The 27,311-nt window shown below is 38.7% G+C and overlaps 1 protein-coding gene across 1 annotated transcript in view; it reads left to right on the plus strand.

Annotated features, from left to right (window-relative positions):
- The window catches only part of CNTNAP5 (contactin associated protein family member 5), a 434,775-nt gene extending 418,458 nt beyond the window's left edge, over positions 1–16,317 (plus strand). Inside the window, exons 22-24 of the mRNA XM_032211804.1 lie at positions 5,190–5,408; positions 14,560–14,631; positions 16,121–16,317. Of these exons, the coding sequence (XP_032067695.1) occupies positions 5,190–5,408; positions 14,560–14,631; positions 16,121–16,317 (488 nt within the window). The remainder of the gene's footprint in view (positions 1–5,189; positions 5,409–14,559; positions 14,632–16,120) is intronic.
- Positions 16,318–27,311: the final 10,994 nt, after the last annotated feature.

Here is a 27,311-nt window from a genome sequence, read left to right on the forward strand (position 1 = left end):
GAGAGTGGGAGAAAGGGAGAATTATACATTATGACATATTAGCTTAATAAGTAGCACAACATAAAGTTGATATTTAGGCACTTGAAAATACCATATACTTTTTGTCTAAGCTGACCAGATTTTCAGATTGGAAAAGAGGGACGCCTTTGACCAGGGGGGGGGGGGGGGCTTGATTAAAAAAAATTTTTTTGTCAAAAGGTCACCCCAGGACACTGAAACCAGCATAAATACGAATCTGTTGCCAAACAAAATTTTGATCACGTGACCATGAGGATGCTGCAACGGTCGCTAAGTGTGAAAAATGGTCGCAACGATTGCTAAGTGTGAAAAATGGTCATCAGTCACTTTTTTCAATGCCATTGTAACTTTGGTCACTAAATGTTTTCCCCCACCCCGAGACTCCTCACTTCTTCCTTCATTCCTCTTGCTTATCTACCTTCACCTTATCCGTCTTCTGCTCTTTCCCTCCCTTCCTTTCTCCTTCCATCCTCTCTTCTTTCCTCACTCACTCCCTTCCTCCTTTTCTCTTCCTTCCTCCTTCCATTCTTTCAGCTTCATTTCTTTTGCCTATCTACCTTCTCTGTCTTTCTGCTCTTTCCATTTCTCTCTTCCTCTTCGCTTCTGTTCCTTCCTCCTTCCCTCCTTTCCTATTTTCCTTCTGCCTATCTACCTTCACCTTCTCTGTCTTTCTGCTCTTTCCCTGTCTTCCCCTTTCCTCCCTCCCTTCTTTCCTTTCTAGTTCCATCTTTTCTTCTTTCCTCTCTCCCTCCCTTTTTCTTTTTTCCTTCCTTCCTCTTTCCTCTTGCCTATCAACTTCATCCTCTTTGTCTTTCTGCTCTTTCCCTCTCTTCCCCTTTTCTTCCTACCTCCTTCCCACTTTTCTCCCTCCCTTCTTCTTTTTCTTCTTTTTTCTTCCATCTTCCTCCTTCTCCTCCCATTCTTTCTCCTTCCATCCATCTTTTCTCCTTCCATCTTCTCCCCCCTCCCTTCTTCTTTTTCCTTCCCCCCTCCCTCCTTCCTTCCTCTCCTTCCCTTTCTCGCACACAGGAAGGGGAGGGGAGGCTTTCTAGTCACTTTCACAGCATAATTTCTTTATCTAACTTTTTAAAAACAGTGTGCAAATCAAACTTGAGATTTTCGTAACCTGCGAAGCACCAAGTTATTATCTTCTGTTGTTACAAATTCGCAGCTACTCCATTCTTTCTGATAGGGAACTGCATTTCCCAAGATGCCTCAAGTCCTCAAAGCGCTGAACGCGGTTTTGCAATTGACTCCAGCGAGGCCCGGTAGCCGCCGGCTGGGTTGGCTGTCAAGGCGCTGACAGCGGAGCAGACGCGCCGTTTGTTACTGCTTCCAGCAATCGAGACGGACGAGGGAAGCGGCGGTGGCGGGAAGCAACCAAGCCTTGCAGACTCGCTTCCCACCGCAGCACAGGGGCCGCACAGGCGTGATTGCTTCCCACCCGGAGGTGGCGGCAAGAGCAGTGCGTTGTTGTTGTTGGGGCCAGCCTGCTCGTCCATGGCTGGAGCCGGGCAGCGACTGTAAGGACTGCTCGGGCGAGGTGCGGAGGAAGAACGGAAGGTCCCTAACGCCCGCGACGACGGCTCCAGCCATGGACGAGCAGGCTGGCCCCAACAACAACAACGCGCTGCTCTTGCCGCCACCTCCGGATGGGAAGCAACCAAGCCTTGCAGACTCGCTTCCCACCGCAGCACAGGGGCCGCACAGGCGTGATTGCTTCCCACCCGGAGGTGGCGGCAAGAGCAGTGCGTTGTTGTTGTTGGGGCCAGCCTGCTCGTCCATGGCTGGAGCCAGGCAGCGACTGTAAGGACTGCTCGGGCGAGGTGCGGAGGAAGAACGGAAGGTCCCTAATGCCCGCGACGACGGCTCCAGCCATGGACGAGCAGGCTGGCCCCAACAACAACAACGCGCTGCTCTTGCCGCCACCTCCGGATGGGAAGCAACCAAGCCTTGCAGACTCGCTTCCCACCACAGCACAGGGGCCGCACAGGCATGATTGCTTCCCATCCGGAGGTGGCGGCAAGAGCAGTGCGTTGTTGTTGTTGGGGCCAGCCTGCTCGTCCATGGCTGGAGCCGGGCAGCGACTGTAAGGACTGCTCGGGCGAGGTGCGGAGGAAGAACGGAAGGTCCCTAACGCCCGCGACGACGGCTCCAGCCATGGACGAGCAGGCTGGCCCCAACAACAACAACGCGCTGCTCTTGCCGCCACCTCTGGATGGGAAGCAACCAAGCCTTGCAGACTCGCTTCCCACTGCAGCACAGGGGCCGCACAGGCGTGATTGCTTCCCACCCGGAGGTGGTGGCAAGAGCAGTGCATTGTTGTTGTTGGGGCCAGCCTGCTCGTCCATGGCTGGAGCCGGGCAGCGACTGTAAGGACTGCTCGGGCGAGTTGCGGAGGAAGAACGGAAGGTCCCTAACGCCCGCGACCACGGCTCCAGCCATGGACAAGCAGGCTGGCCCCAACAACAACAACGCGCTGCTTTTGCCACCTCCGGATGGGGTAGATTGATGGGGTATTTTAGAATTCAATCAGCGCAATAACAACTAAACAGGCAGGCATGCTAAGTGGCACAGGACAGGCAAGAATTTACCAGGGGCTTTTTAATTAGGGGTGGAGGGAGATGGACCTCAATTCAGGACCGCGTGAGGGAGTCCTGTTTTTTCAAGCAAGAATTCTCAAAGAGCAGTTGCTGCCGCGAACGAAAAGCAGTTTTTAACCCCAAGCGCGATGCCACGAATGTCACTATTTCCATCCAAGCCGCCACCACAATCCTTGCAAGCCGGCAAGAAAGCGGAAGCAAGAAGAAAAAAATAAATAAATAACCACCCTCCCAAGCAGCCGGAGCTTGCAAATGGCGACGTTGCAATGAGGGTCGTACTCCTGACCCTCTAAAACTCTCGGGAAACTCCTTCGCAGCTACGGGGGGGGATCACAGGAGCAGCCCCACTGGCGGGAGACCGATGGGACGGCTGCGAAAAGGCACAAGGGGGGGGAGATTGACAGCAAGGGTCCGTCCCGCCGCTCACCTTAAAGTTCTCGCCTAGCCGAACTCTGGGGTTGCAGCCGCTGCTCGCCATTCCCTCAACTCAGAGTACGGAGCGCGCGCAAAACCCTGCCAGGCGGGACTCCCCGCAAACCTCTCGCATATTCCCCCCCCGCTTGCTCCGTCTTACCAGATTTTGGGGGGTATCTGTAGAGGAAATTGGACGGGACATCCACCTCTTCCACTCCGGCGTTCTGCCAGCTGGTGAGCACTCCCATGCTTCAGGCACGGCGGCAGAGGGTATCCGGGGTTGCAGAGGGGGGGCAGAGAGGAGGGGGGTGCGTGCGTGCTAAGCGGACTCCAGCCAATCAGTGAGCTGGCTGGGATGGAAAACTTTAAGCACGCCGCGTTTTCCATCCCAGCCAGCTCACTGATTGGCTGGAGTCCAGGCCAATCCAGTCAGTGAGCGGCAGGCTGGGCTGGCTTAAATTTGTAGGTAGGTAGGATAGAGAACAGAACGATGAGCCAGCCCAGCAAGCTAGCAGCTGATGGGCGGGAGCTGCGAGCGCCAAAAAAAGTGTGCCTTTTAAAAAGGCGGGCGGGACGCAGGAAAATGCATTCAAAAGCGGGGGTGTCCCGCCAAAAGCGGGACGTCTGGTCACCTTATTTTTGTCTGTATCCCAGACAGTGTATTCTTTGTGGGCTTCAGTATTTCAGTCCCCAGCAGTGATGTAACTTGATTTCCAAAGCACAACACAGTCAGCAAGTTTATCTGTAGATAATAAGAACTGGATATAAATATTGAATGCTTCTCTAAATCACTTCCTCACTTCCTAGAACTAGGATAATTTTTTTAAAATACCAAGTTTATTACACCTACAGCGAGGTATAATAAAAAATGAACTTGACACATAGGAAGTGAGACCTTTCCCACTTCATTAGTTGTATTATTTTGTAGCACCATGATTTTACAGCTGCTGAACTTGAATTATATAAACCCACAGAAAAGCACAGGATTTGAACCACGGGAAATTTATTATTAAAAACCCAAATTGTGAAATAAATGATCAGTAGCTTTAGAGGGATAATTGTATTGTCTTGCCGAGGTTTATAAAACTGCGGAACAACAGATTTATTTTGAAAATTGTGCAGTATGTTTTGAGCTTTTCTGCACAATTTATAAACTGTATTTTCTTTTCCAATTGTTTTTATAGAAATGTGAGTTTTCTTCCCCTTTTCTTTATGTCTCAAACTGCTCAGACAGGCATAATTGCTGGACCAGGAACATAGCTATAAATTATCCCAATGACAATAGTTCTTAGACTTGTATATGGCTTCACAGTGCTTTACAGCCCTCTCTAAGTGGTTTATAGAGTCAGCATATTGCCCCCAACAATATGGGTCCTCAGTTTATTGGGAGAGATAGAAGGCTGAGTCAACCTTGAGCCAGTCAAAATTGAACTCCTGCAGCTGGCAGAATTAACCTACAATACTGCATTCTATCCACAGCACCACCATGTTATGTTGAAGTTATAAATAAATTTTAGCTGTAATGTCTTAAGCTCAAAGTCAAGGAAAACATAATATCTAGAATTCATGATACTTAATAATGTGTTTTGGGGGGTTCTCTTCGAAGTGTTCCCCCCTCAACACATTACATTACATATGTCTGAAAATCAGTGTTTTTAAACATATTATTTGCATTATATTCAGATTATCTCTGTTACATTTGAAGCACTCCAAACCTACTAAGCTAATTATTTCACAGACTTTGAGTAAGCATATTCCCTAAATCTTAGACAAGGGGTGTCAAACTGGGCCAGATGCATCACATACAGGTCATACCCACCCCAGCTCTGGGAAGGGGAAAAATGTCAAGATACATCATGTGACAGCAAAGTGACACCATGAGTTTGACACCAGTGTTTTAGACCTGAATCTAGATTTCTTTTTGTTAGAATTCATAAAAAAATTACTCTCATACAGGTAGGTGGGGACAAATAGGCAAATAACAATATAGCAAGTTTCCAACCATGGATTGAAGATTGCATTACATGAATTGGTCAAAACTAATTAAATTAATACTGTAGTTAAATAGGTAGGAATTTATGTCAGCTATCCTTTAATGTCCATATGGAATTGCAGTATAAATGAAGAAGCACTTATTTGCTCTGTGTTTTACAGATAGTCAGGGCCTGGATCTGGAAATCTCCAAGGCAAACTCCTTTGGATTCACTGGATGCATGTCATCTGTGCAGTATAACCATATTGCTCCATTGAAAGCTGCCTTAAGACATCCCAACCTAGCACCAGTGACAGTCCTGGGTTCGTTGTCTGAATCAAACTGCAGGTCATTGGTTGAAGTAGATGCAAATACAGCAACCTCAATCTACTCTTCCTCAGGTATGTTCAGAACATTTTACAGGTAACTAGTTTAGTAATGTTTCCTATTTGTTGTAAGTAATAGATGTTGGAAATATGGTATATATAAAAATGGAACATGTTTTTATAGATTTATAAGTTGTTGTATTCAAGAGTTTCTAGGCAATATGCAAATAAGATGTACTATGGTATCTTAATTGTGTTGACTGCATCATCCCTATTCATCTCCCTGTTTCTGCAAATAGAGGAGGGATGACCTGGTATCCTATTTTCTATATTTGTGATGTGATATAAAAAAATAAAGGGAAAAGCAATTAGCCATGCTGATTACCCACAGCTTTGTTTCCAATGCATCTGGAAAGTTCTATGCCTCTTGATATTTAAATATTGGAAATGTAGATCATCGGTGTTAAGTGAACGGTCCTTTTAGCTCTTGTCTATTGTTCATCTCTGTTTTTTCTTTGCCATATCAAGCCATATTTTTGCTAGCTGAGCTGAGTGCTGGACATAATTGCTGTGATCTGGATAGATGGATTGAGTGGGAGTGAGCTGCATACAATGTAAACTGGATATTACTCATAGTATTTTTTTTATAATATATACAATAACCACACAAAATAACAACCTTAATAATATGCTATTCCAATATATTGCCTACAATAATATTACCATTGACCTTGATCTTGTTTGTAATTATTTGATCTCCTTTGTAGTTCTTTTCTTTGCTAATATAAGAAGGCCATGAAATCTGTACTTTTGACTTAGTAAGCTACACGAATAGAGTTTAAACAATGTAGGTTGACATTGCACAAAGGATATTTGTTTGGAACACTGTAGTTTCATCAGGGTTTAGTTATGGAAAACAAAGAAGATACTTTTGATGAGCAAGTGGAAAAATTATTAAACATATTTAATTGAATTCCCAGATTGTTTAAAATCAGGTTTGTTTATTTGTTTGTTTTTCAAAAATCAGCTTCCCAAAGAATGAATGGTGTTCCATGGAAATGCAGAAAAGGGGGAGTTGATAAGTAAAAGTTTCGTTTGCCTACAACAGTGGTCCCCAACCTTTCTGGCTTTGTAGACTGGTGAGGGGGGAAGGGAGGGGTGAAATCTACTTAACTTTGCTACCACTTCACAAATGTGAGCACACGAGCATGCGCAGAGCATCAAAAATGGTCATGATGATGTCCGGGTGGGTGGATGGGGCCTGCTATCAAGTACGCCTGCAAATGTAAGTAGAACAGCAGGGGGGGGGGATCCACTTTGCCACATGACTTAGATTAGCTAGAAATCAGGAAATCCTGCTTTCTAACTAATATAAATCACATATAACAGTTGATCGTCGGAAATATCAGTTCACCTGAACTGATAGCATTGTTTTACTACCGGTTTGGGTGAACTGGTCTGAAATGGTAGCCTTTCACCCTTGGGGGAAGGAGATGCTTCCCCATGAGCATGGGCAAATGCACACATATGTAGTTCCATTTGCACAAGCTTGCACAAGTGGAGTTGCACATGTCTGTGCGCCTGCTGATTCCAGGGTCCAGTTCTGAATTGGTCGCAGTCTGGAACTGAGCCAAGGCCGGGGGGCGGGGGGTTGGGGACCCCTGGCCTATAAGAAACTGATCCCTATAAACCTGTCTCAGGTCTGTATCTCATCATCTGAGAGGTTCTGATTAGTTATTTAGAAAGAGAGATTTTTTAAATATTTTGTTCTAACATAATCACTTGGTATAATGAATTTGTTGCTTAAAGTTTATCACCTCAGATAATCAGAAAATGTGTAGGCTGGCAGAAGCTGTTGTTTTATGTTTGTCTCTTATCTTCTTCAGGGTTAAGGAGAGACACATTATACCCTGATGATGATCCAAGCAGTTCATTTCCCGCTTGTGATAATTAAATGCTCCCTTGGGCATCTTAAGTGTTTTGTATGTTGGAAAGGAGAACATGTTGTAAAGCTAGGGTTAGTATTACCATAAGTTGGAAGTGCACATACATATACATACAGTACACAAACACATATCCATGTGGCTTTCAGATCATTTCCCCCCAAAGGATATTGATTTTCCAGGCATGGAGTGGTGTCGCTATGGCAGTCTATCATATTTTTGCCTTTTTATTGGTATGTTTGGCTGTTTTTGTCCACACTGTCCCACCTTCTTTTATGTTTTGAATACATTTTATTTTATTTTAAGCTGTTCTGAGTCTTCTGGATTGAAAGTGAGTGGCCATAATACATTAAAATGAAATATAATTTAGTATAAATTATACTAAAAATCATTTTGTATAAAAGAATAATATGTTCAGGTCCCACCCCAAAAATGCATTCTATATTATAAAACCTACTTCAGCTTAAAGAAGAGTGAATTACATATCCCAACAAACTCTTGCTGCTTCCAATTAACTGGAAGGGTATATCCTGAAATGATTTTGTTTTTCTTTCTTACTTAATTACAATTCAGCATTATTGCCTTGTTTCCTTTGTTGTAAAAACTGTTTGAATTTCTTCCAAATCACCATTTCATTCCATTCACTATGTCTGAGATATTGTGAAGAAAGCACTAGAATCTGTTAACAAAAAATAGAAACAAATTATTATAAGCTCCTCATGTTGAATGAGTTCCAGTTTATGTGTGATTTCTCTTTCTTTTGTAGTCACTAGATTGCCTTGTCATAGCTGTTACTGACAGTAAAATCAATTCTTACTAATGCAGATTGGCAGCACCTTAAGTAGTTTTTCTAGGGATGTGTAAAAAGATGTGTGTGCTCTTTCTCCATGCAAATCTATTCTTATTTATTAATGCTCCAGAATAGATGCCAGCAACTATTATCAACTGAGGGCCCATGAAATTTTTAATAACCTGCCAGGATATAAGATGTATAAACAAACAAACCTAAAAATAGTCTATCTTGACTTTGTTTTGTTCTGTCTCTCTGTCTCTCTGTCTCTCTGTCTCTCTGTCTGTCTCTCTCTCTCTCTCTCTCTCCCCCCCCTCTTTCTGTGTCTGTGTGTGTGTGTGTGAGAGAGAGAGGGCGGGAGGGCGGGAGGGCGGGAGGGTGGGTGGGAGGGAGAGAGAGAGAGAGAGAATATTATACCAAATGAACTATTTTACAGCAATTAATTCTCAATATTTTGTGTGAATTCCTTAGCTAACATTTTTAGCTAACATTCATCCGTATTAATTGGGCAAATTCTATTTGTTGCCAAATGTGTATTTAGCTGAGGTATTTCCTTCTGAATCAACTTTATTAAAAGTCTGGTAAATAAGGTCTACAGTCATTGGATTTGAAAAGCATCATTTTCTCTTAAGGTTCAGAATCTTACTTTTCATTCTGGGCAACTTGCAACGAAACTGATAGACTCTACCTAGAAAACACTGAGGTAGATTCTAATCCACAAAAAAGTTACAGTCATGGCTGAGAAGCTTTCCAGATCAATAAAGGCACCAGGTGGAAAAATGCCAAAGATTGTGGAGAATCAGCAAAAATTAGATGCTTCAACTTGCCCTTTCTGACTGTCCCAAGCCACCTTTGGATGCTCTGATTACCTTTGGGGATATTTTGAAATGCATTACCATCATTATTTCTGTGTAATTCACTTGACTGATATGAGACAAGTTCCAGAGTGAAGCACCAAAGGTACATTTATAGAAAAGTTAAGGTTTTTATTCATTTCTGTGCAAAATGCAACCAGGTTTTTTTTTTTTTTTTGAGGGGGGAGCGGGGAATCTCTGCAGTGGAAAATATGCACTGGTCAACATTTTTCCATCTCCTGATTCTGCAGACTGCGAAAGAGACTGAAAGTGGAATTTACTGTCAATGGGTTTTCATCTATCAATCTGAAATGAATTCTATTTACTACTTATGCCTCTGGGTAAAAAGACGCTCAATTTCTTTATGCATACATCTCATTGCATAGACGTAGTTTGCCTTCCATTTTTAATGTTATTCCCTCGCTTTAAAAAGAGCCATTTTCTAATAAAATATATAAAATTTAAATTTACCTCTACATTAAAAATAAACATTAAAAATAACCAGAAGGTGATAGTTCTTAATTCTAATATTGTTTTATTAATTTAAGAATATATAATCAGAAGCCTCCGGCTTTTGGGTGGCTCCCAGGAGCCTTACAAGAATTGCCATCAGCTGTAGTTTCCTAAGTGATGGGAAAGAAATAAAGGGAGAACAAACAACTAAAATTTTATTTATTTTAAATTTAACCATAAACATATAAACTCTATTGCTTTATTTAGTTTTAAATAAAATTAAATTTCAGGTTTTATGCAAGCCAGATGCAGCAGTATGCAACAGTATGTTGGCTTGTTCAAATCAAAGATCCTAATTTGCATACTATTACAGTAGGTGAGCACAGTTTAGTTAAAACAAGCTTTGTTTGTTCTTGTGACATACGGGTTGACATGGGTTCAAACCATCCTTACTGATAGCGAGGAATAATAAATAGGTAATAGGTGGGAAAGAAGGCGGGGCTTAGCAGTGAAAAGACAGATTTTCAGGCTATTCCTGAAATTCCTCTATTCCGAAGGAATTGGACGGTTCATTTTTGAACCCAAGCTGTCCCGGAGAGACAGTGAAAGGTTGGAGGAGATCCAGTGACCCCAGAGACGTTCGCAAAGTCACTGGGGGCTTGGAATTTAACCTCCTTTGCCAGTGACTTCTGGATTAGCCGTAAGCTAACCGAAACTGCAGGTTGCCCCTAAGAATGGTGTGAGTGTTTCCAGCTGGTAAGGTGATTTTATTACTCAGAGAGACACGGTCCGCATAAAAATTTAAGCTAATTGAAACCAAAGAACAGAAGAATTTAGCAGCGAATTGGATCTCTTTATTGGTTTATGGACGGTGGTTACCCTATTTCTTAAATGTTCTAAATGCTACTTACATGGACAAAGGAAAGTTTACTTCAACATCTCCTCTGACTCTCTGTAAGTGAGCTGTAAACCAATTTACTATAATTTGGCTCCCTACAACTTGACACTTTTATTGCTTGGCTGGGTTGGTCTAAGATCAGATAAGATTGTACAGCTCCCAGCTTGTTTTTACTTGCAAATACCTTAATGCCTCTAAAGGGAAAATACTAACTGTGTACCAAGATGGTGTCTGTTCAAATTTGAAATGATTCATTTCAAATGATTTTTTCCGCACTACAAAAGCTTTCTGACACGTACGACAGATTTGAAAAAAAGCTGGATTATTTGCTGTTTTTAACATCAAAATATGAAGAAAAAAGTGAGAATGTTGAATGTTTGAATGTTCCTGAAATACAAACGAAGGATGTCAGAGATGAAGATTTTCAATTTTCTGACATTCCGGGCATCTGGTTTACCTCTGAGGGAGAAAAAGATGGAACGTTTGAAGGGGGGGGGCAGCCACACAGAAGTTTTACTTCGAAAGACAGAGCGCAGGAGGAATGAGAAGCATTAAAGAATTTATACTTTATGAAACATCATTTGCAAAACTTTTGATACCACCACCGAGAATTAAAGACAAGCTGAAAAGTGAAATAATCAGAGGACAATGACATTATATGAGAGGCACCTTAAGCAAAAAGGTGCAAAGATCTTCTTGTTTGGACTTGCTCATAAAGACGTTTGGAGAACTTGATCCACGAATGGCAACAGGATTAAGGAGGTTTTGTTATTGGAGAGACACAGGCTGATAGATGGAAGAATACAATTCAAAATTAGCTAAACCTAATTAATTTTATTTGTGATAGACATAGTTGAATAATAATTGATAATGATAGTAATGTATATAATGTGGAGTTGATATGATAAATAATAATTGGATATGAGAAGGGAAGGTTAGAAATATTTTTGGATCATATACAAAGGTTATTAATTACAATAATTATCACTATTAAAAAATAAAATAAAACTATATACAGTTAAATGTTAATTAATATGGGGGAAATGTTATGATATACGATATAGTTACATAAAGAAAGGAGAATGATAATAAACTATATACATGGAGGATGGAATTTTTGGTATTAAATATTATGGATGTTTAGCTAAAACAGGATATGAGGATTTGATGTTAATGGAGGATTTTATAAACAAGTAAATGAAATGTTAGCATGTGGTTATGGATTAAATCTTTGGCATAGTTAAGGATGAAAGATGTTTAAATAACTGTAGTCAACTAAAAGTGGAGGTATGATGATGTCAATATGGTAAACATTTGAGTTAAGATATTTGAATTAATATGAATTAATGGAAGAGATGCACAAAAACATGTTGTAACCAGCTGATATACTTTTTTATAATATATACTTGTGTTTTTTTTCTTTTGTTTTTTCTTTCCCCCCCCCTGCCTTGTTTTCTGTTTTTTGTCTTTTTTGTGTTTTGATTTTTTCTTTTCCCACTGGTGTGGGCATGTGTTGTTTATGTAACAAAATAAAAAAAATAATAATAAATAGGTAATAGGTATAACTAATGGTGGTAGCCTACCTCACAAATTCTATAACTTACTAAAAATGTGAAAACTTTGATTGATCGAAGCCATGATGGGCAGAAAATGTCAATATCCATCAGGCCAGCTAGAGAACATCAGCTTATAGAAGATAAGCTGATATCTTCTATAACTTGATATAGCAGACAGGTAATTGATAAAAGCCTGCAAAAGGAAGGACGGACGGATGGACAGAAGGAAGGAAGGAGAGACGGAGGGAAGGAGAAAGGGGGAGAGAAGGAAAGAAAGAAAGAGAGAGAGGGAGGGAGGGAGAGGCTTGCATCATGTTTTTTATTGATTAATAAATGGATGGATATGTTTATAGATACCTGAAGGCTGAACTCATACATTTATACCTTCCTCATATCCCAATTGGAATAGTTCAATGCACTCTCTATGGGGCTACCCTGAAGAGTATTCAGAAGTCTCAGCTGGTGCATAATGCAGAAATACAGACAGTTGTGGGTGTCTGTTGTTTAGCACATGTGACACCTCAGTTCTGTGAGCTGCATTGTTGTCAGTGGACTTCCAGGTACAATTCAAAGTGCTTCTAATTACTTATAAAGCCCTTCAGTCTTGTAAAGACCAGTTACTGGACTGTCTCTCCCTAATTGCTTCCACCCATCTCACCCAGTTTAGTGGGAAGATTATATAAGGTTAGGGCTAGGGTTAAGTTTTGTCAACCAGGAAATATTGTTTGGTGGGACCCAGGAAGAGGGAATTATTTTGCCATTGCATCCACCTTCTGTAATAGCATCCTCCCAGAGATTGGACTCCACCTAACCCTGTGGGTATATTACAAGGCCTCAAAGAACTGGTTCTGTCCTCAAGCCTGGGGTTTTGATGGTGTGGGTGAGCATATTACTTGATGCTACTAACTGTTGTGAATAATTACTAGTTGTTGATTGTCGTTCTTGGCTGCTATTTATTTTATTTATACTTTTGATTGAAATCATTCAACTTCTGTTGGCTGGAATAATGTGCTTGAGATGGCCAAACGTAAATTTAAAAAAATAAGTTAATAAATGCAATGGATAAATAAACTGTTGCAACTACATTAGGATGCCAAATTGTGACTAAGAAACCAAATGATTTGTACCAAATCTTGGTGTGATGCAATGAGAGTATGGATCTAAAAATTGCATCACTGATCAAAGTAATTAAATCATATTAATGATTTCAAGTTGCAACTAAACAGAGAGGAACTAGAGAAGTAGATGCATTTGTGTATCTTGGAAGGATGTTTAATAAAGGTGGCAAAATGGATGGAGATACTTTTAAGATGTACAAATGATGGTGAAAATATATGTGTCAGGAGAAGCATAAGAATCAGTTAAATGAAATGGGAATGGGATGTACAAGAATCATGTGGTTAATGAGATAGGGTCAAATTACATGGGAGCTGAAGGAAGTTGACTGAATAAAAATAAATGAGTGGTGAATGCAACAGAAGTACATCAAGGTGAGTTAGTTATATACAGAGAATGAAGTTTGGAAATAAAATGCTAGAAGGTGATTGTTTGTGTTGTAATATGTCTATGTCTACTGGTTTTTAAAAAAATCAAAAATACAAAAAGCAATATTATACCCAATTGGGACAGAAGGTCCAATGGATGTGAAGGAAATTGTATGTAGAAACAGTGGTGCTCCCAGGTACTATATTGGTCATGCTAGAATTTGGAACTTCTAATGCTGATCTATTCAAATAATTCTGAGCCTATAAAACTTTAGAAGTATTTCTACCTCCAGGAGTAAATCTTGGCCTTTGCTACAAATTAAGACTCTTCTTTAGAGTTATGAAACAGTAAGCAGATAGTTGGCAATCAAACATGCATGTTGAGTTGGTGCAAGTTTTACAAATAAAAATTTATCCATGGATGGTTGACGCTTCCACTGGGAGAACTCTAGCCCTTTCCCCTCCTTTGTTTTGTCCAATCAAACCTCCTTGCTTAATAACATTTCTTCCCCAAAACTGAAACTGTCTTTATCCTTCAGAGAGGCAAGCAGTGGAGACAATTTTGAATGCTGACACATATATAAACAGACAGACTGACACTCCATTAGTGCTGTATTTATATAAAAATAAAACAAGGAGGAAAATCATACAGTATGTATCTGAAAGGAAGACTAATTTTTACCAAATTATGTAATTTTAAAGTGAAAACATCTTAAATTCTCTAAATTCTTAGAATGTAATAGTGAAAGCAGATTTGGAATTTTTTAAAACCTTTGCTTTATATGGAAGGCATCTTAAATTCAGGATCCTCTTTCTTTTGAGTTAAAATGGCCTAAGCTTTGGATCTTGAAATGTTATCAGAGCTGGAAAAAAAGGGAGCAAATTGTAGATGAGTTTACTGTCAACAATTTGGGGATAGTAAGAAGTGCAAATATTATTTTAAAAATCACTATATATGTATTAAAGCGGTCCTCAAAAAACCACTTTCAAACATTGTCCTCAAATTGTAATTTCGAATGAAATGTAGTAAAATTAGCACACATGTGGCTGAAGAGTAATTGTATTAATTTTCTGTGAAGGTCAGAGTCAATGAAATTATATTTATTTTATTATCTTGGCTGCATCCACAAGTTTTTGGAGGATGGCATCTGGGATATTTCTTAAAGGTCAAGTATGAGTCTCAGCCAGAAAAAAAGATCAGCCCCTTAATTATATAAGCATTACCTTGGTTTTTCTTATGAATTACAGATCCATTTGGGAAGGCTGATGATAAAGAACCACTCAGCAATGCTGTCAGAAGCGATTCAGCCTTCATTGGAGGTAAGTTGAGCAAATCATATTTCTGCAATCAAGAGCCGTGGTGGTGCAGTGGTTAGAATGCAGTATTGCAGACTAATTCTGATGTCTGCCAGCAGTTTGTTCCTGATTGGTTCACAGTTGACTCAGCCTTCCATCCTTTTGGGGTCAGTAAAATGAGGACCCAGATTGTTGGGGGTAATATGTTGACTCTGTAAACCACTCAGAGAGGGCTATGAAGCAATATATAAGTCTAAGTGCTATTGCTATTCCAATGCAGCTTGCAGGGTCAAATGCCTTAGTGATTCTTCAAACCTCGTTTTCTTTTAGCAGAGAAGAACTTTTTCTTACCTTTCTCAATTGTCCAATATTTCTGATTTGAAATTGTATGTAGGCATTGTATGTAGTAGAAAAAGAATAATATTTTTGAGTTTTTATAGGGATTTTTTCCCCTTTTGTTTGTTGCTATTTTAATTCTGCTGGAAGCTATGGAATATGCAATTACACACGCTAGTCCCAGTGATATCTTTATCCATCCACAATTTATCTATAGCAGCACCAAAATCATGAGCCAGCTAATGTGGTGCCCTTGTAATGGTATCTATGGCTACTGTGTCCAGAGCTTTAGAAAATATTTTAGTTTGGTTTTGTGTTTTACAGTATAGATCCAAAAAGCATTTTGAAAGATGAGCAGTTTTCTGAGTTTATTTGGGGTCCCTCATCTTCTTTGTCTCATTGCACAATTCAGTGAAGTATTTTCAAACTTTATGACCCATTGGACTTCACAATTAGGTAACATGAATTAGAGTACCAAAGATAAAGTAATTGAATTAGTACTATATCCATTAAGGGTTGACCATCCCAATCCAATTGAATGAATATCCTGTTTTAGCTAAACTGATTTAGGACTATGAATGTTTTAAATCCCCTCAATAGCAATTATGATAATTGAGAGTTCTTATCAATGCAGATAAGATTGGTGCTTAGATGCCATGGAAACTTGGTAACAAAGTATATTCATTTAGGCTTCCTTTGGGAGGAGGAGATTGGCTATTCCTAACATCATATGAGCAGATTTCCACAATGGATCTCCTTTCCTACCTCCTGCATGAGTACCACCCTTACCTCCAGATGTCTCACTATCTACTGTAGACCTCAACATTTCAAAAGAGTGTTTAGGAGTAGTATGAGGGACTGAAGAATAGCTTGCCATTTTCCTAACCAATAGACACCAATGAAATAGCAGTGAAATATTGCATAATAATAATCTGTGCATGAACAATGTTTGCTGAAGTAATTCAACACGAAATATAGTGCAGCCAGTTTGGCTGGTTCTCTCTTGAGATCAGGAAGAAGTTGAGGTTAAGTATAACAAACCTGCATAATTATAGACAAAATTCACTTAAGCAGCCACAGTGAACTTCACAACAAAACAAAATCTATTCTGCTGAACAGGCCACATATCTCACTCTGAACTTCTCCTTATATTTACATTTTGTCTTTTGCACCTCAGGTGTTATTGCAGTTGTGATCTTCATCATCTTTTGCATTGTGGCCATTATGAGCAGAGTCCTCTATCGGCACAAACAGACTCATCGGAACAGCCAGACAAAGGAAAAAGAGTATCCAGAACACCTTGACCGTTCTTTTAAGACTGAGGTTGACTTACAGAACCCAGTGAGCGAGTGCAAACGAGAATACTTTATCTAAAAGACTCTCTCATTCCTTGTTACACTTTGGCATTTCCATGATGATGATGATGGTAGTGATGGTGGTGATGGTGTTTTTAATCCATCTGTTACTTTGGAATTTCCCCACTCTTTGGAAAGAACTAATAGACACAGAAGAAATAGGCAGAACTGCACTGTTCTCCATCCAAGGTCATCATAGATAACACCTAACTGCTCAAGCAACCATGTATTCTAACTAAGTTCATCATTACATGCATGGTTGACTATTTAGTTTCTGGATTTCTGAGATGTTGCTTTCTGGACCATTTCATGTTGGACCTGAGTGATATATACTAGAGGTAAAGTGTGCAAGCTAATTATGTAGCATTACAGCTATTGCAACAAGGTAGTGTGAAAGAATAAGATCATATTATCTCGCTAAAAATGTATTTAAGATGAGCCAAATCCTTTGTCCTGTAAATTGGCATAATTCTGTTTCGTGTCTGTGGTGCTCTGCTTAACTTGTAAACTAAGGATCTGGAACAGCCTTTTTCATTTATGTTCCATCTGATCACTTCTTTTCCTTCAAACTGAAACATTTGTCCAACACAAGGTTAGAGTTTGCAAGATCATATTACTTTCTGAATGGGATGACTGGAGAGAGCTGAGACCACTTGGATAAATCTATCAAATGTTTGTCCTCCTTGCATAACCCTTTAGATTCTGAGTCAGTTTGGTTCAAGAATCACCTGGCACTCAAGGTGGGCTTGTGAAACTCTGAGAAATAGCTTGGTTTTCTAAGAGGCATCACTCAATCACTCATGTCCTCCAGGATAGAAGAGTTTACAAGTCTGCAGTAGAGTTGGTCTAAAGATGAGAAGACTAGAAACAGTTCCATTGGGCTTGAGCACGAGCGATGCCTTTGGTATTCCAAAATGATTTGTAAGTGCTCTTCATCTGAGGGCTACCTGGTTCTTGTCCTTTGAAGGGATGCTTTGTGACTAGGCCAGAGGACCCCTGTGAAGAGGGCCAAAGAGGTGTGAGATGTGTCATGTGCTCAGGATTTCAGCAAATCCAGAGAGGCTCAAGTCTGCCCAATGAATTTTTAACCTATCTTTTGGCCTCTGAGCATCAACTTTCCCTTTGGTTTCTTGGATAATGGCACTTTCCTCCATGTTGGTCCTCTCTTGGGCAAAATCTTCCAAAGGGCCTTGAAAGGAGGCTTAGGGCAGTGCTTCTTTGTACCACCTTCAATGTAGATGTGAGTCAGGGGTTATGCAACCTGTCTGCAGGCCCTTCATGAAGCTACATTTAAATAGGGCCTAAGGGACTTCAGGGACACAAAAGACTAGTCCCTATGTCATTTGTAGCTAAAATCACTCTCCCTCCCTTCCCCGAAATGCACGTGTAAATGTTCACCTTTTTTTTTCTTTCCCTATTAATTTTGATCTGGAACTTTTTGATTTGAAAAGTGTCCTCCTTCCCTCCCTTTTATTTTTAATGTAGCATCTGGAATGGAGAGAATTTTTCAAATAAGGTATTTGGTCTAGGGAAACAGTTCCGCCACATTTCTGCTGATGTTTGTAGCTGAGTAAAATCAACATTTTTCCCCAGAAGTGACATTTCCTATGATAGAAACAACCCAAAAAATTGAAAAGGGGGAGGGGTGGCTTTGTGACATTTGTACCAACCTGGCAATTTTTACATTTCAACAGAATGATTAATATGAATGATAAACACACAGAGAGAGGGAGACAGAGAGAGAATTCCCATATTTTGTTGTAGCAGTTTCGATTAAGTCAGTCTACTTTCAGCAATGATTGTGGCAGAGATTCTGGTTTGTGCAGGCTATGGATTTCCTGTCCCAATTTGAAGCCTTTGTTATAATGTCTCTATTATAATATCTATTATAAACCACCCATTGAAAAAGGAAAAATAATGCACACACACAAAGAGAGATATCCATTAAAAATTTTCCAGCAACATTCTCCACTTTTATGAAAGAAAACATAGTCCTATGGAAAAGAGGATCCCTTCCTCCCCCTCCCCCCACACATTATAGGGAAAAACATTCTATCAAAACTCCATCTCATAAAATTAGATGCAATCAATAATCTTTATTGTATCATGAAGTAATAACTGAGGCAGAGGTATTAGCTCCTTCAATTCACAGGCACTTTAGCAGCTTCTTAGGTATTAGGACATTGTGTCATCTCTCACATGAATAAATGGCTTAGTGATGTTGCTAATTTGAATGCAAAACATTAAAACTGGTGGCACCAAGCACTAGATATATAAATATAAAGAAACCCCCCACAGTTTAAATGCCTAGGCTTCCCTGCAAATATCCTATTGGAAAAAATGTGAATTTCCCAAAGAATACATTTTTATCAAAACCATCCTGTCTCTTTTAATAATGTGTAACTTAATTCCCAAGATGAGATCCATACATTTTAAAATTGCCAAGGTTGAGAAATACTATTCTAGATAACTATCTAGATTGGTTTTTGGTTCATATTTATATCCATTTAATTTTGAATATTCGATGGAGAACTGACTGACTGACTGACTTTATATAAAGTTTTATGCCTCCCTTCTCCTCTACAAGGTGACTCTGACTGGTTTATGGTCCCTGATGCCAGAGATTTGTTATTCTTTTTCAGCCAAGAATCACCTTTGGCCTGAGAATGAATTGATCCGGGATAAATATTAACTTCGGTTTAATTATACTATCAGTTTCGAGTGAAACTGTTAGTACGATTCTTTACAGTATATTTGCTGGTATATTAGAAATTACAGTTGGACCCTAAATTTGGAGGACTTGAAGGATCTTGCTTGGAGACTCTGGAAAGCCACATCAACCCTGGGTTTTCAGATTGTACATCCCCAATGTAAGATGAGAATGCAATCAGACTTTATATGTTGTATTTTATGTGTCTGTGTGCTGATTCGTCTAGTTTGGCAAAGAAACACATGTTTATTCCTGATATCCCATATAGTCCTCAGTCCCTCTCATCTGTGCAATACTTGCATCAGTATAGTACAGGACTTTGTACAAAAATATCAAGTTTTGTTTCATTTAGTTCTGTTTTTTTTCCCTCTTTGTTTGCTTCCCACCCCCACCCAAGACAGATGATGAAGCAGAAACTATGCTTTCAGGTCAAATTTGTTTGTTTGTTTGTTTGTTTGTTTGTTTTGATACTATAGCTGCCCATCTCAGCAAACAACTCTGGGGATCTCACAATTCAGAAAATAATTGATAATAATTCTTTCCTAAAAATACAGGACTTCTGTTATTTAGTGAAATTGAGTGATAATAATAGCAAAAATGTCATAGATGATTCTTTGGCCATTCTCAATCATTCTTAGTAATCAAAATTGCTTCTGCTTTTATTCTTGCTTTTTAGTTTTGAAGCGTAATTTGTTTTGGTGAAAGAATCTGTTTTCTTCAATAGAAATTACACTTCCCTGAGTTCCATTAAATGATTCTTCTGTTGGACTCATTAAATTTATAAAATGCAAGCATCCAGGGAGACTGCAGTACAATGGGGAAAATATGTGATAGAAGGGAAGACAAAAGGGAAAAAGTGCCTTCAGCTACCTCCCATGTTAAGTGACCTTAGCTCATGGTAGGAAGAGACAATTGTATTTTAATCAGTTGCAAATGAGGTATGTTGTGAGTCAAAGCGTAGAAAAATCATGACTAATATAATGCAGTACATTGATACACTGTATCCAGAGGTGGTATTCAGCCGGTTCTCTCCAGTTTGGGTGAACCGATATCAGTGGCTGTGGGAGGTTCTGCCTACCCACCCTGATGTAATGCGTGAGGACTGCACATGTGCAGAAGGTGGTGCATATGTGCAGATGAGGCGAGAGAGAGTGCGAGAGAGAGTGCATGTGTGCTCGCATTGGCAAACTGATAGGGAAGGTAAATGAATCCCACCTGCTTTTTTCGGATGAAGATCTAGTATAGATGTGGGATTTAAAACATTTCCCATCCTATCTTGACATGTGATCCAGGAAGATATGAAGAATCCCTTCTCTGAAGACAGATATATAATCCTTGAGTTTGTTGTCTTGTGAGTGAAATTACTCACTGTTATTACTGAATCCCTCTACCTAGAAAGAGGATCTCTCATCCAGCTCTCAACTGCAGTTTGATGCTTTAGGATGAAGAGATCTTTCTCTTTCTAGATTGTTGTTTCATTTTGGGTGATGTTAGCAGCATTTCAACCTGCAATTTACCATCCTTACTTGAGTAATCCAATCAAACAATCTTCACCTGAATAACCTGTCTGAATACTGCCTCCTTTTTTATTGCCTTTAAAATTGAATTCTCCTTCTCGCTTAATTCCACTGATAGGAACCTAGACCAAAGATGAGCAATTAATTTTCCCAAGGGGCCACATGAGAAACTGGGACTGGGCCGCCACAGATCTGCCCTCTGCTATGGCCACACCATTATCATGGCCCTTGCCCCCTGCTGCCATGATCCCACCCCCACTACCAATACTGCAGGCTGCACAGGGACAGCCAAAAGGTCAAATATGGTGATACGCAGGTCTGCTCTAGACTACCTGTGCAGAACCTGTGGCTCCCAGGTATTGCTAAATTGTAATTAACTGTGGCTAAGAGTTATAACTTATGTCCAACAGTCAAATGATTGATATTAGACTCTGGATCCAATATACTGAAAAGCATACCTTCCCTTTTTAATTTCCTAGGTTTGTACAATTTACTATTTTTTACTATTCTGTTGGATTAGAAGACTGATTCCTATGTTACACTTCTATGGAACTTGATGCAATGGCTTCATCACTCAGTTAGCTAAACTTCTTTTGCTCAATCAGTCTCTGGAAATGATCAATCAGGGTGCTTTTCATCCTGCAATCCTCGCCTGTAGAATTCCTTCACAAACCTTCTCTTATGCTTGTTTGCTCCCCTGTTAGCTAGTTTTGTTCATATGCTCCCATCTGTTTCTCCTCTTTCCAAAAAAGTGCTGACAGGGTCTGCATAAAGTTAATGGCAATTTTCGGGAAAGAGGGTGAAAAACAGTAGAGGGAAGATATGTTTGCAAATCATTGTTTCCTGTAGACGCAGGGGTGTCAAACTGGCAGCCCACAGGCCGGATGGGTCATGCACAGGTCGCGCCCACCCCAGTTCCGTGAAGGGAAAAACATCACGAAACATCACATGATGCCATGAGTTTAACACTCATGTTCCGGAGGATATGTATATAAGATGCTTTCTACCCAAAGATTAACTGTCTTCAACCACTTCTGTGTATACAATTCACTGAATTATACTATGTCATGTGACCCTCAGCAAACACCAGATCTTGTCCTTCCATTTGCTTGATTTTTAGATAACTAGGAGCTTTCCTAATGTAATATGTGGCTATGGTGATACTTAGTAGAGGTATTTCTATGTTTCCAACTCCTCCTGCCCATACATATAAATAAATAGCATTTCTTCCGGTTATGTTCTGAATTATGGCTAATGGCAGGGGTGGAGTGAGATAAGGGCAGAAGAAAAAGGGAGATGCCCAAAGAATTCCAAGTATTAATTAGTTCTTTTTCTTTTTTAAGGACCCCACATTTTTCGTCATTATTTTGACAGTTCTTTGGTCAGATCATTTTATTTTATATGATTTCACTAACAGGGAAGCATTCATTCGTGGCTCATTTAATTGCGTTCTGAAAAGAGGAAGGAGAAAGAAGTGGAATTCACATTTTTATTCCAATAACTTTTTCTCCTATAAATTATTGTGCCATATTTTCCCCTTATTCAACACAGCTGTTATAAATCACCCATTTGCTCTGCTGAACATTCTTTTCTTCCCTTGATAGAAAAGTCCATTGAAAATGTACCAAATTTAGCCCCAAGCTGAATCTCTAATGAGATCAAAAGCGAAGTTCAAGACAATAAAACAGAGCTGGATTCTGAATCAATTTATATGCACACAAGCAGAAGCGCACATGCATATAGATTACACAAGTAGATAGACATATACATATAGAACAAACACGCAACTCACACACTTATATTCATATACATTCTATCTTACTTCATTGGTCATACGGAGTTTATCTTAAAAAGAAACCTCTAGTTTCTAGCTCAGAAGTGTTTCAAGTTTTCTTCTGCAGAAATTGGTGTACTGTCTTAAGTCTAGGAAGCTGTTTGTTTATATCCTGCTTTTATTATTTTTATAAAAATCTCAAGGCAGTGAATACATATAGCAGGCTCTGCAATGTTCATTATACATTTGGGAGTGCACTACAATAATTGTAATGCATGATTAAAACACTGGGGACAGTGTTGGCCCCTGTAATACAGCCACATTGAAGGAGAATTTACGAGGGCCAAAAAAGCTTTCAAGTACTTTTTTCATCCAAACTTTGAAATCTTAAGTGACTTACCTTTCTGCACACACAAATCTAACTCAATCCTCCTTTCAGCTTTTAAGGAAGAGAGAGACTTTGTACTCACCAATTTAGAGATTCCATTAAACCTTATTGGGCTTGCTGTCCTACTTTCTTATCTTAATTTGTTAACTACACAATGTTGCATTGTGTGCTGTTAATTGGAGGCTTTCTTGCATAGGAAAGACACTATGTGTCCTACATAATACACTGTGCATTAAATAGAAGCACTTGGATTTTAAGTTTAATTAGACCCATTGAAATCAATAGAATGAAATTGGAATAAATCTTAAGACCTTGAATTTCATTCCCATCTCATTAAAAGGCATTATATTACTTGCTTTCTGGCTTTTATGTATCATCTTGGCACTTACTAAGCTTACACAAGCAATCTAAAGGATTTAGATAGCTAATATGAAATATATCGCATCAGGAAGAATTTGATTGCTAATGTCACCAAAAGACTGAAATCTGCCTTAGGCCTTTGCAGCTCTTAATAATAATTTACTCCATTTGAAGCATAATGGGTTTATTTGCAATTTTTCCCAAAAAACCCCAACAAATTAGATTTTAATGGAAAAGAGAACAATATTATTTAATACAATTTATTGTTCTATCCAATCAAGTTGAAATATTAGCTACAATTATATAGATGGATTTTTCTGATTTTCTATTTTTTAATTCTTTTTAAAGACATAAGACTTAAAAAAGGAAGAATGTCCCCAAATAAGTTTCCACTTAAAACAAACACGCTGATGCATAAAAGGCTTTTTCCAATTGTCCTCCCTCTTTTGAATCCAATTTACTTCAGCTAACAAAAGAGCCCTGAAAGAGTCCTTCCATCTGTAGAAGGATATTGTTGGATCCAACAATTTATTTCAGTACACAAACACATTAATATAAGGAATAATAATCCTAATTCTAAGTGGGACGTGTGGCAGCAAAAATGTTTTATTTGAGTCATAGCATTTATCCAAGTCCCATTTTATTATTGGCTTGGTTTCCATTGCCATTCCAGATGAGTTCTTGAATGCATCATTTTATAACTTTTCACTATTTTATTAATGCGATAATAAATGCAACTGCAGTTTGTATTTCTAAGATGATTTTTCAACTTGGGACTAATATTTTTTGGTTGTTGTTTGACTTCACATTCTTGAGTATAAAAATAATTTGCTAAAATAAAATACTGAGATACACCCAGGAAGGAGCAGATTAAATTTATAATTTAAGAGAGTCCCATAAAGCCTCCCTCCAATTGATACCAATCCTTTGAAGAGAACAAAGTTTACAACATTCAGGAAATGCTAGATAGGTAGGATCGTAGACATTTGGGCTTTTTATATTTAAACACACTGAATTAATCTGGAAGTCTTTAGGGACCAGTGAAGCTTTGCTGGAGCTGGTGACACATACTACCACTGGGAAATTCCCAACAAAAACAGGCTGGTGAATTTTGGACATCCTGCAATTTCCAAATCTCTTTCAATGATATCCCCATTTAGTAGACAATACTGTAGTCTTCAATGCTTATTCAGAAACAAGAACTGTGATCAAAAATAGTTTCTCATACTTAAGACTATTGAAGTCAATGGACTCATGATGGATTATTGATGGAATAGTGGTTCAGATGCTAATTCAAATAGTTTCTGATTCAAGTTATTTTTCTCTACTCTTTTGTTTTTGCTGATTTCTTTGTACTTTCTTTTTGTTGATGTTCTTTGACAATTGTTAAATATTTTAAAGAGATCTCATTATGGGCTTCTACAAGTCATAATTTATTATATGAATTCTAAGAAAGACATTGTTTGGTCACCTTCTTTGATAGTTTAACTACAGAAATGTCAGTTCACCAGGGAGCATCAAGAAGCAATCAAACACATTATGTGTTTTGTTGACTCTGCAAACCCTGTGTGGGCTCATAGTTCTACAGAATTGTGATTTCTGGAGAATGATATCTATGCTCCATTTTTTAAACTAATAAACTTAATGACATACTAAGGGTAAAATTCAAAAGAGAAAAAGCTAAAAGAAATTTTCTAGAAAGTTAGTTACAATAGTCAATAGAGGCTGCACACATTCATGTCCAGAGAAGACATTTCAAAATAATGAAGCTACCCAAAATCTCCTCCCCCCCAATCAGTTCTTAAAGATCGCATTTAAATTATCTAGCCTAAATCTGGGCATATCCATAAGAGGTGGATCCAAAGACCTTTTGTCATCAATCAACTACTTTCATGCCAGAAAAATTAAATAAACATGTTCTCCATGTCTGAGAATTGGCCTTCACTAATGTTCATTAACACCTTATATATTGAGTAATTATTTCATAAATATATATTGATGCAGAAAGTTGAGTGGAATGTAAATATTATTTAATAGAAGTGAAATGAAGAGATGTTCAGTGCAGTAAAGGTGTACATTTTACTATCAGTTAATTAACAGAACATGAGAAATCAATTGTATTTGGTATGTGAATCTAAACTGAGATGCAGGATGTACCGCATGGGAAGCCACCAGTTTCGCTTGAGACACCAGGCTTCATCAACATCTAGCCATTTAGAGAAAATGAACTGTCACTTCCTGTTTAAATTCCATTACTTTTTTAGCTCCTTTCCCCAATTCTGTGACTTATCATCCAAATAAAATGGCAACATTTATTATAAACCAGAACAGGACCACAAGGGCTGAATAATTTGCATATTTTTTATTCATTGTGAAGAAAGTGTTGACACTGGATGATTTCAAACTTTTGCTAAATGTATTTTTTTATTAAATAATGTAGTAAAGTAGAAAACTAAATCAAAGAGGAAAAAAACATCAACAACAAAAAATAACAAGTTGGAGAATTGCTGTAACTTGAATATTAGCTGCTAGATCTTTTGAACTGTTCTAATTCTGAAAGGAAAAGAAAGCAAGGGTATATATATATTGGATTGCTGTTTCACCACATGTTAGTTGGATAAAGGGTTATATCATGAAGTAATATGATTAAATTGTGATCCTATGAATTCTTACATGCTAATGAATCCTAGTGGAACCAACTGCATTTAATGGACCATTCTGGTGCCTTTCTGGAGAAACTCTAAGTTGTTATTTAATTTAGACTCATAATTTAGGACATGAAAAATGCAGTGGATTCAGAATGACACCTACCTTACTCCAACCACAACAATAGAAGGCTATTTTGTGGCAACTGTTGGGAACCATGCAACTTGTACAAAGAAGAAAGCGTAACACAGGAGCCAATATTTCCTTGCACATACACATGTGCACACAAAATGCATTTGGAATAATATTGTTGTGGCAAGAGTTAAAAGTTGATGTCTGCCTTTTTAAAAAAGAAAATAAAAGATGCTATCACTTTGTTTTATTGAAGGAATTGGTTGAAATGCTCTTGGCAATGCTTTCTTCCCCTGGAAATATCCCAGGTCTACAATGACAAGTTAATATCCATAAATGTTTTGCCAGCATTCACATGTTTCTTTCTCCCTCTGAAGTAATTCTTATTGCTATATGTACTGACAGTAGAATAATTTTTGTGAATTTTTCTTATTTTGGGGTGGGGAAGAGGGGCATTGATTCTTTCTTTTTCTGGATCGCAATATGGAAGGACAACATGAAAATACTTCTCTGTTGAGCTTACTAGATAAGACTCAAAATTGCAATGCCTTCTTCTTCTCCTCCTCCTTCTTTTGCTTTTTTTAGTTTAGACAGGTGAATATACTTAGGGAATCAGTAAACAGGCAGTTTTAAAAAAATTAAGTGTGGAAATAGGCTTGTTCATTGTCTGGTAATATTATACTACCGTACTTAAAATTCAAGTTGTTGATACATATGAATTCATTCATAGATTTTTTGTGTGGGGTGGGTGGTGGGTGGGGGAGGATATTAAGAATGGTGGGCTTTTGATATAGCAGGTTCTTTGTCATTTTTGAAAAAAGCCTAAATGTGTGTTCATGATGGAAAGATTTCATGAATCCAAATTCATCTATCTTTACTAAAAAAGAATGCATATTACATCCTCTAAAGTTATGCATAATTTATAATTATATATCATAATTTGTGCTGGTCTTGGCCACTGTGATTAGCAAATGGAAGTTATGACTTAGCATGCTATAAGAACGCAGTAAAGTGGAGCTTAGCAAATAGATCCTGATTAAGGAATTCATAGCTTCCTGGTTTAATTTATATCCTTGGTGTTCCTTGGTAATCTCAATTCTAATCAGACTCAACCCTGGTTAACTCTCAAGCCCAAACAAGATGATTTAAAGCATTGCCACCTGTTAAGATTTCCTCCTTCTTGTTTCCTGGATCAGTGCATAGATATAGTGTTTAGGCTAATGGAGTAGTTTGCCAATTACCTTTGTCTTTTGATTGATTAATTGATTAGCATATATATTTGATATTCTGTGGTGGTTTCAAACATTGACCAGACCCAACCACGTTAGTTTCTAAGCCCAGACAAAAGCAGCATGATGATGTTACCTGCTGAAACGCAACAAGATTTAAGATCATGCTGGCTAAGAAATTCTGGGAGTTAAAATACACATAGCTTAAAGTTGTTAGGGCTGCAAAATTTTGGAGACATGTAATCAGTAACATTTGC

This window comes from Thamnophis elegans, chromosome 1 (genome assembly GCF_009769535.1).
Source record: "Thamnophis elegans isolate rThaEle1 chromosome 1, rThaEle1.pri, whole genome shotgun sequence".
Lineage (NCBI taxonomy): Eukaryota > Metazoa > Chordata > Lepidosauria > Squamata > Colubridae > Thamnophis > Thamnophis elegans.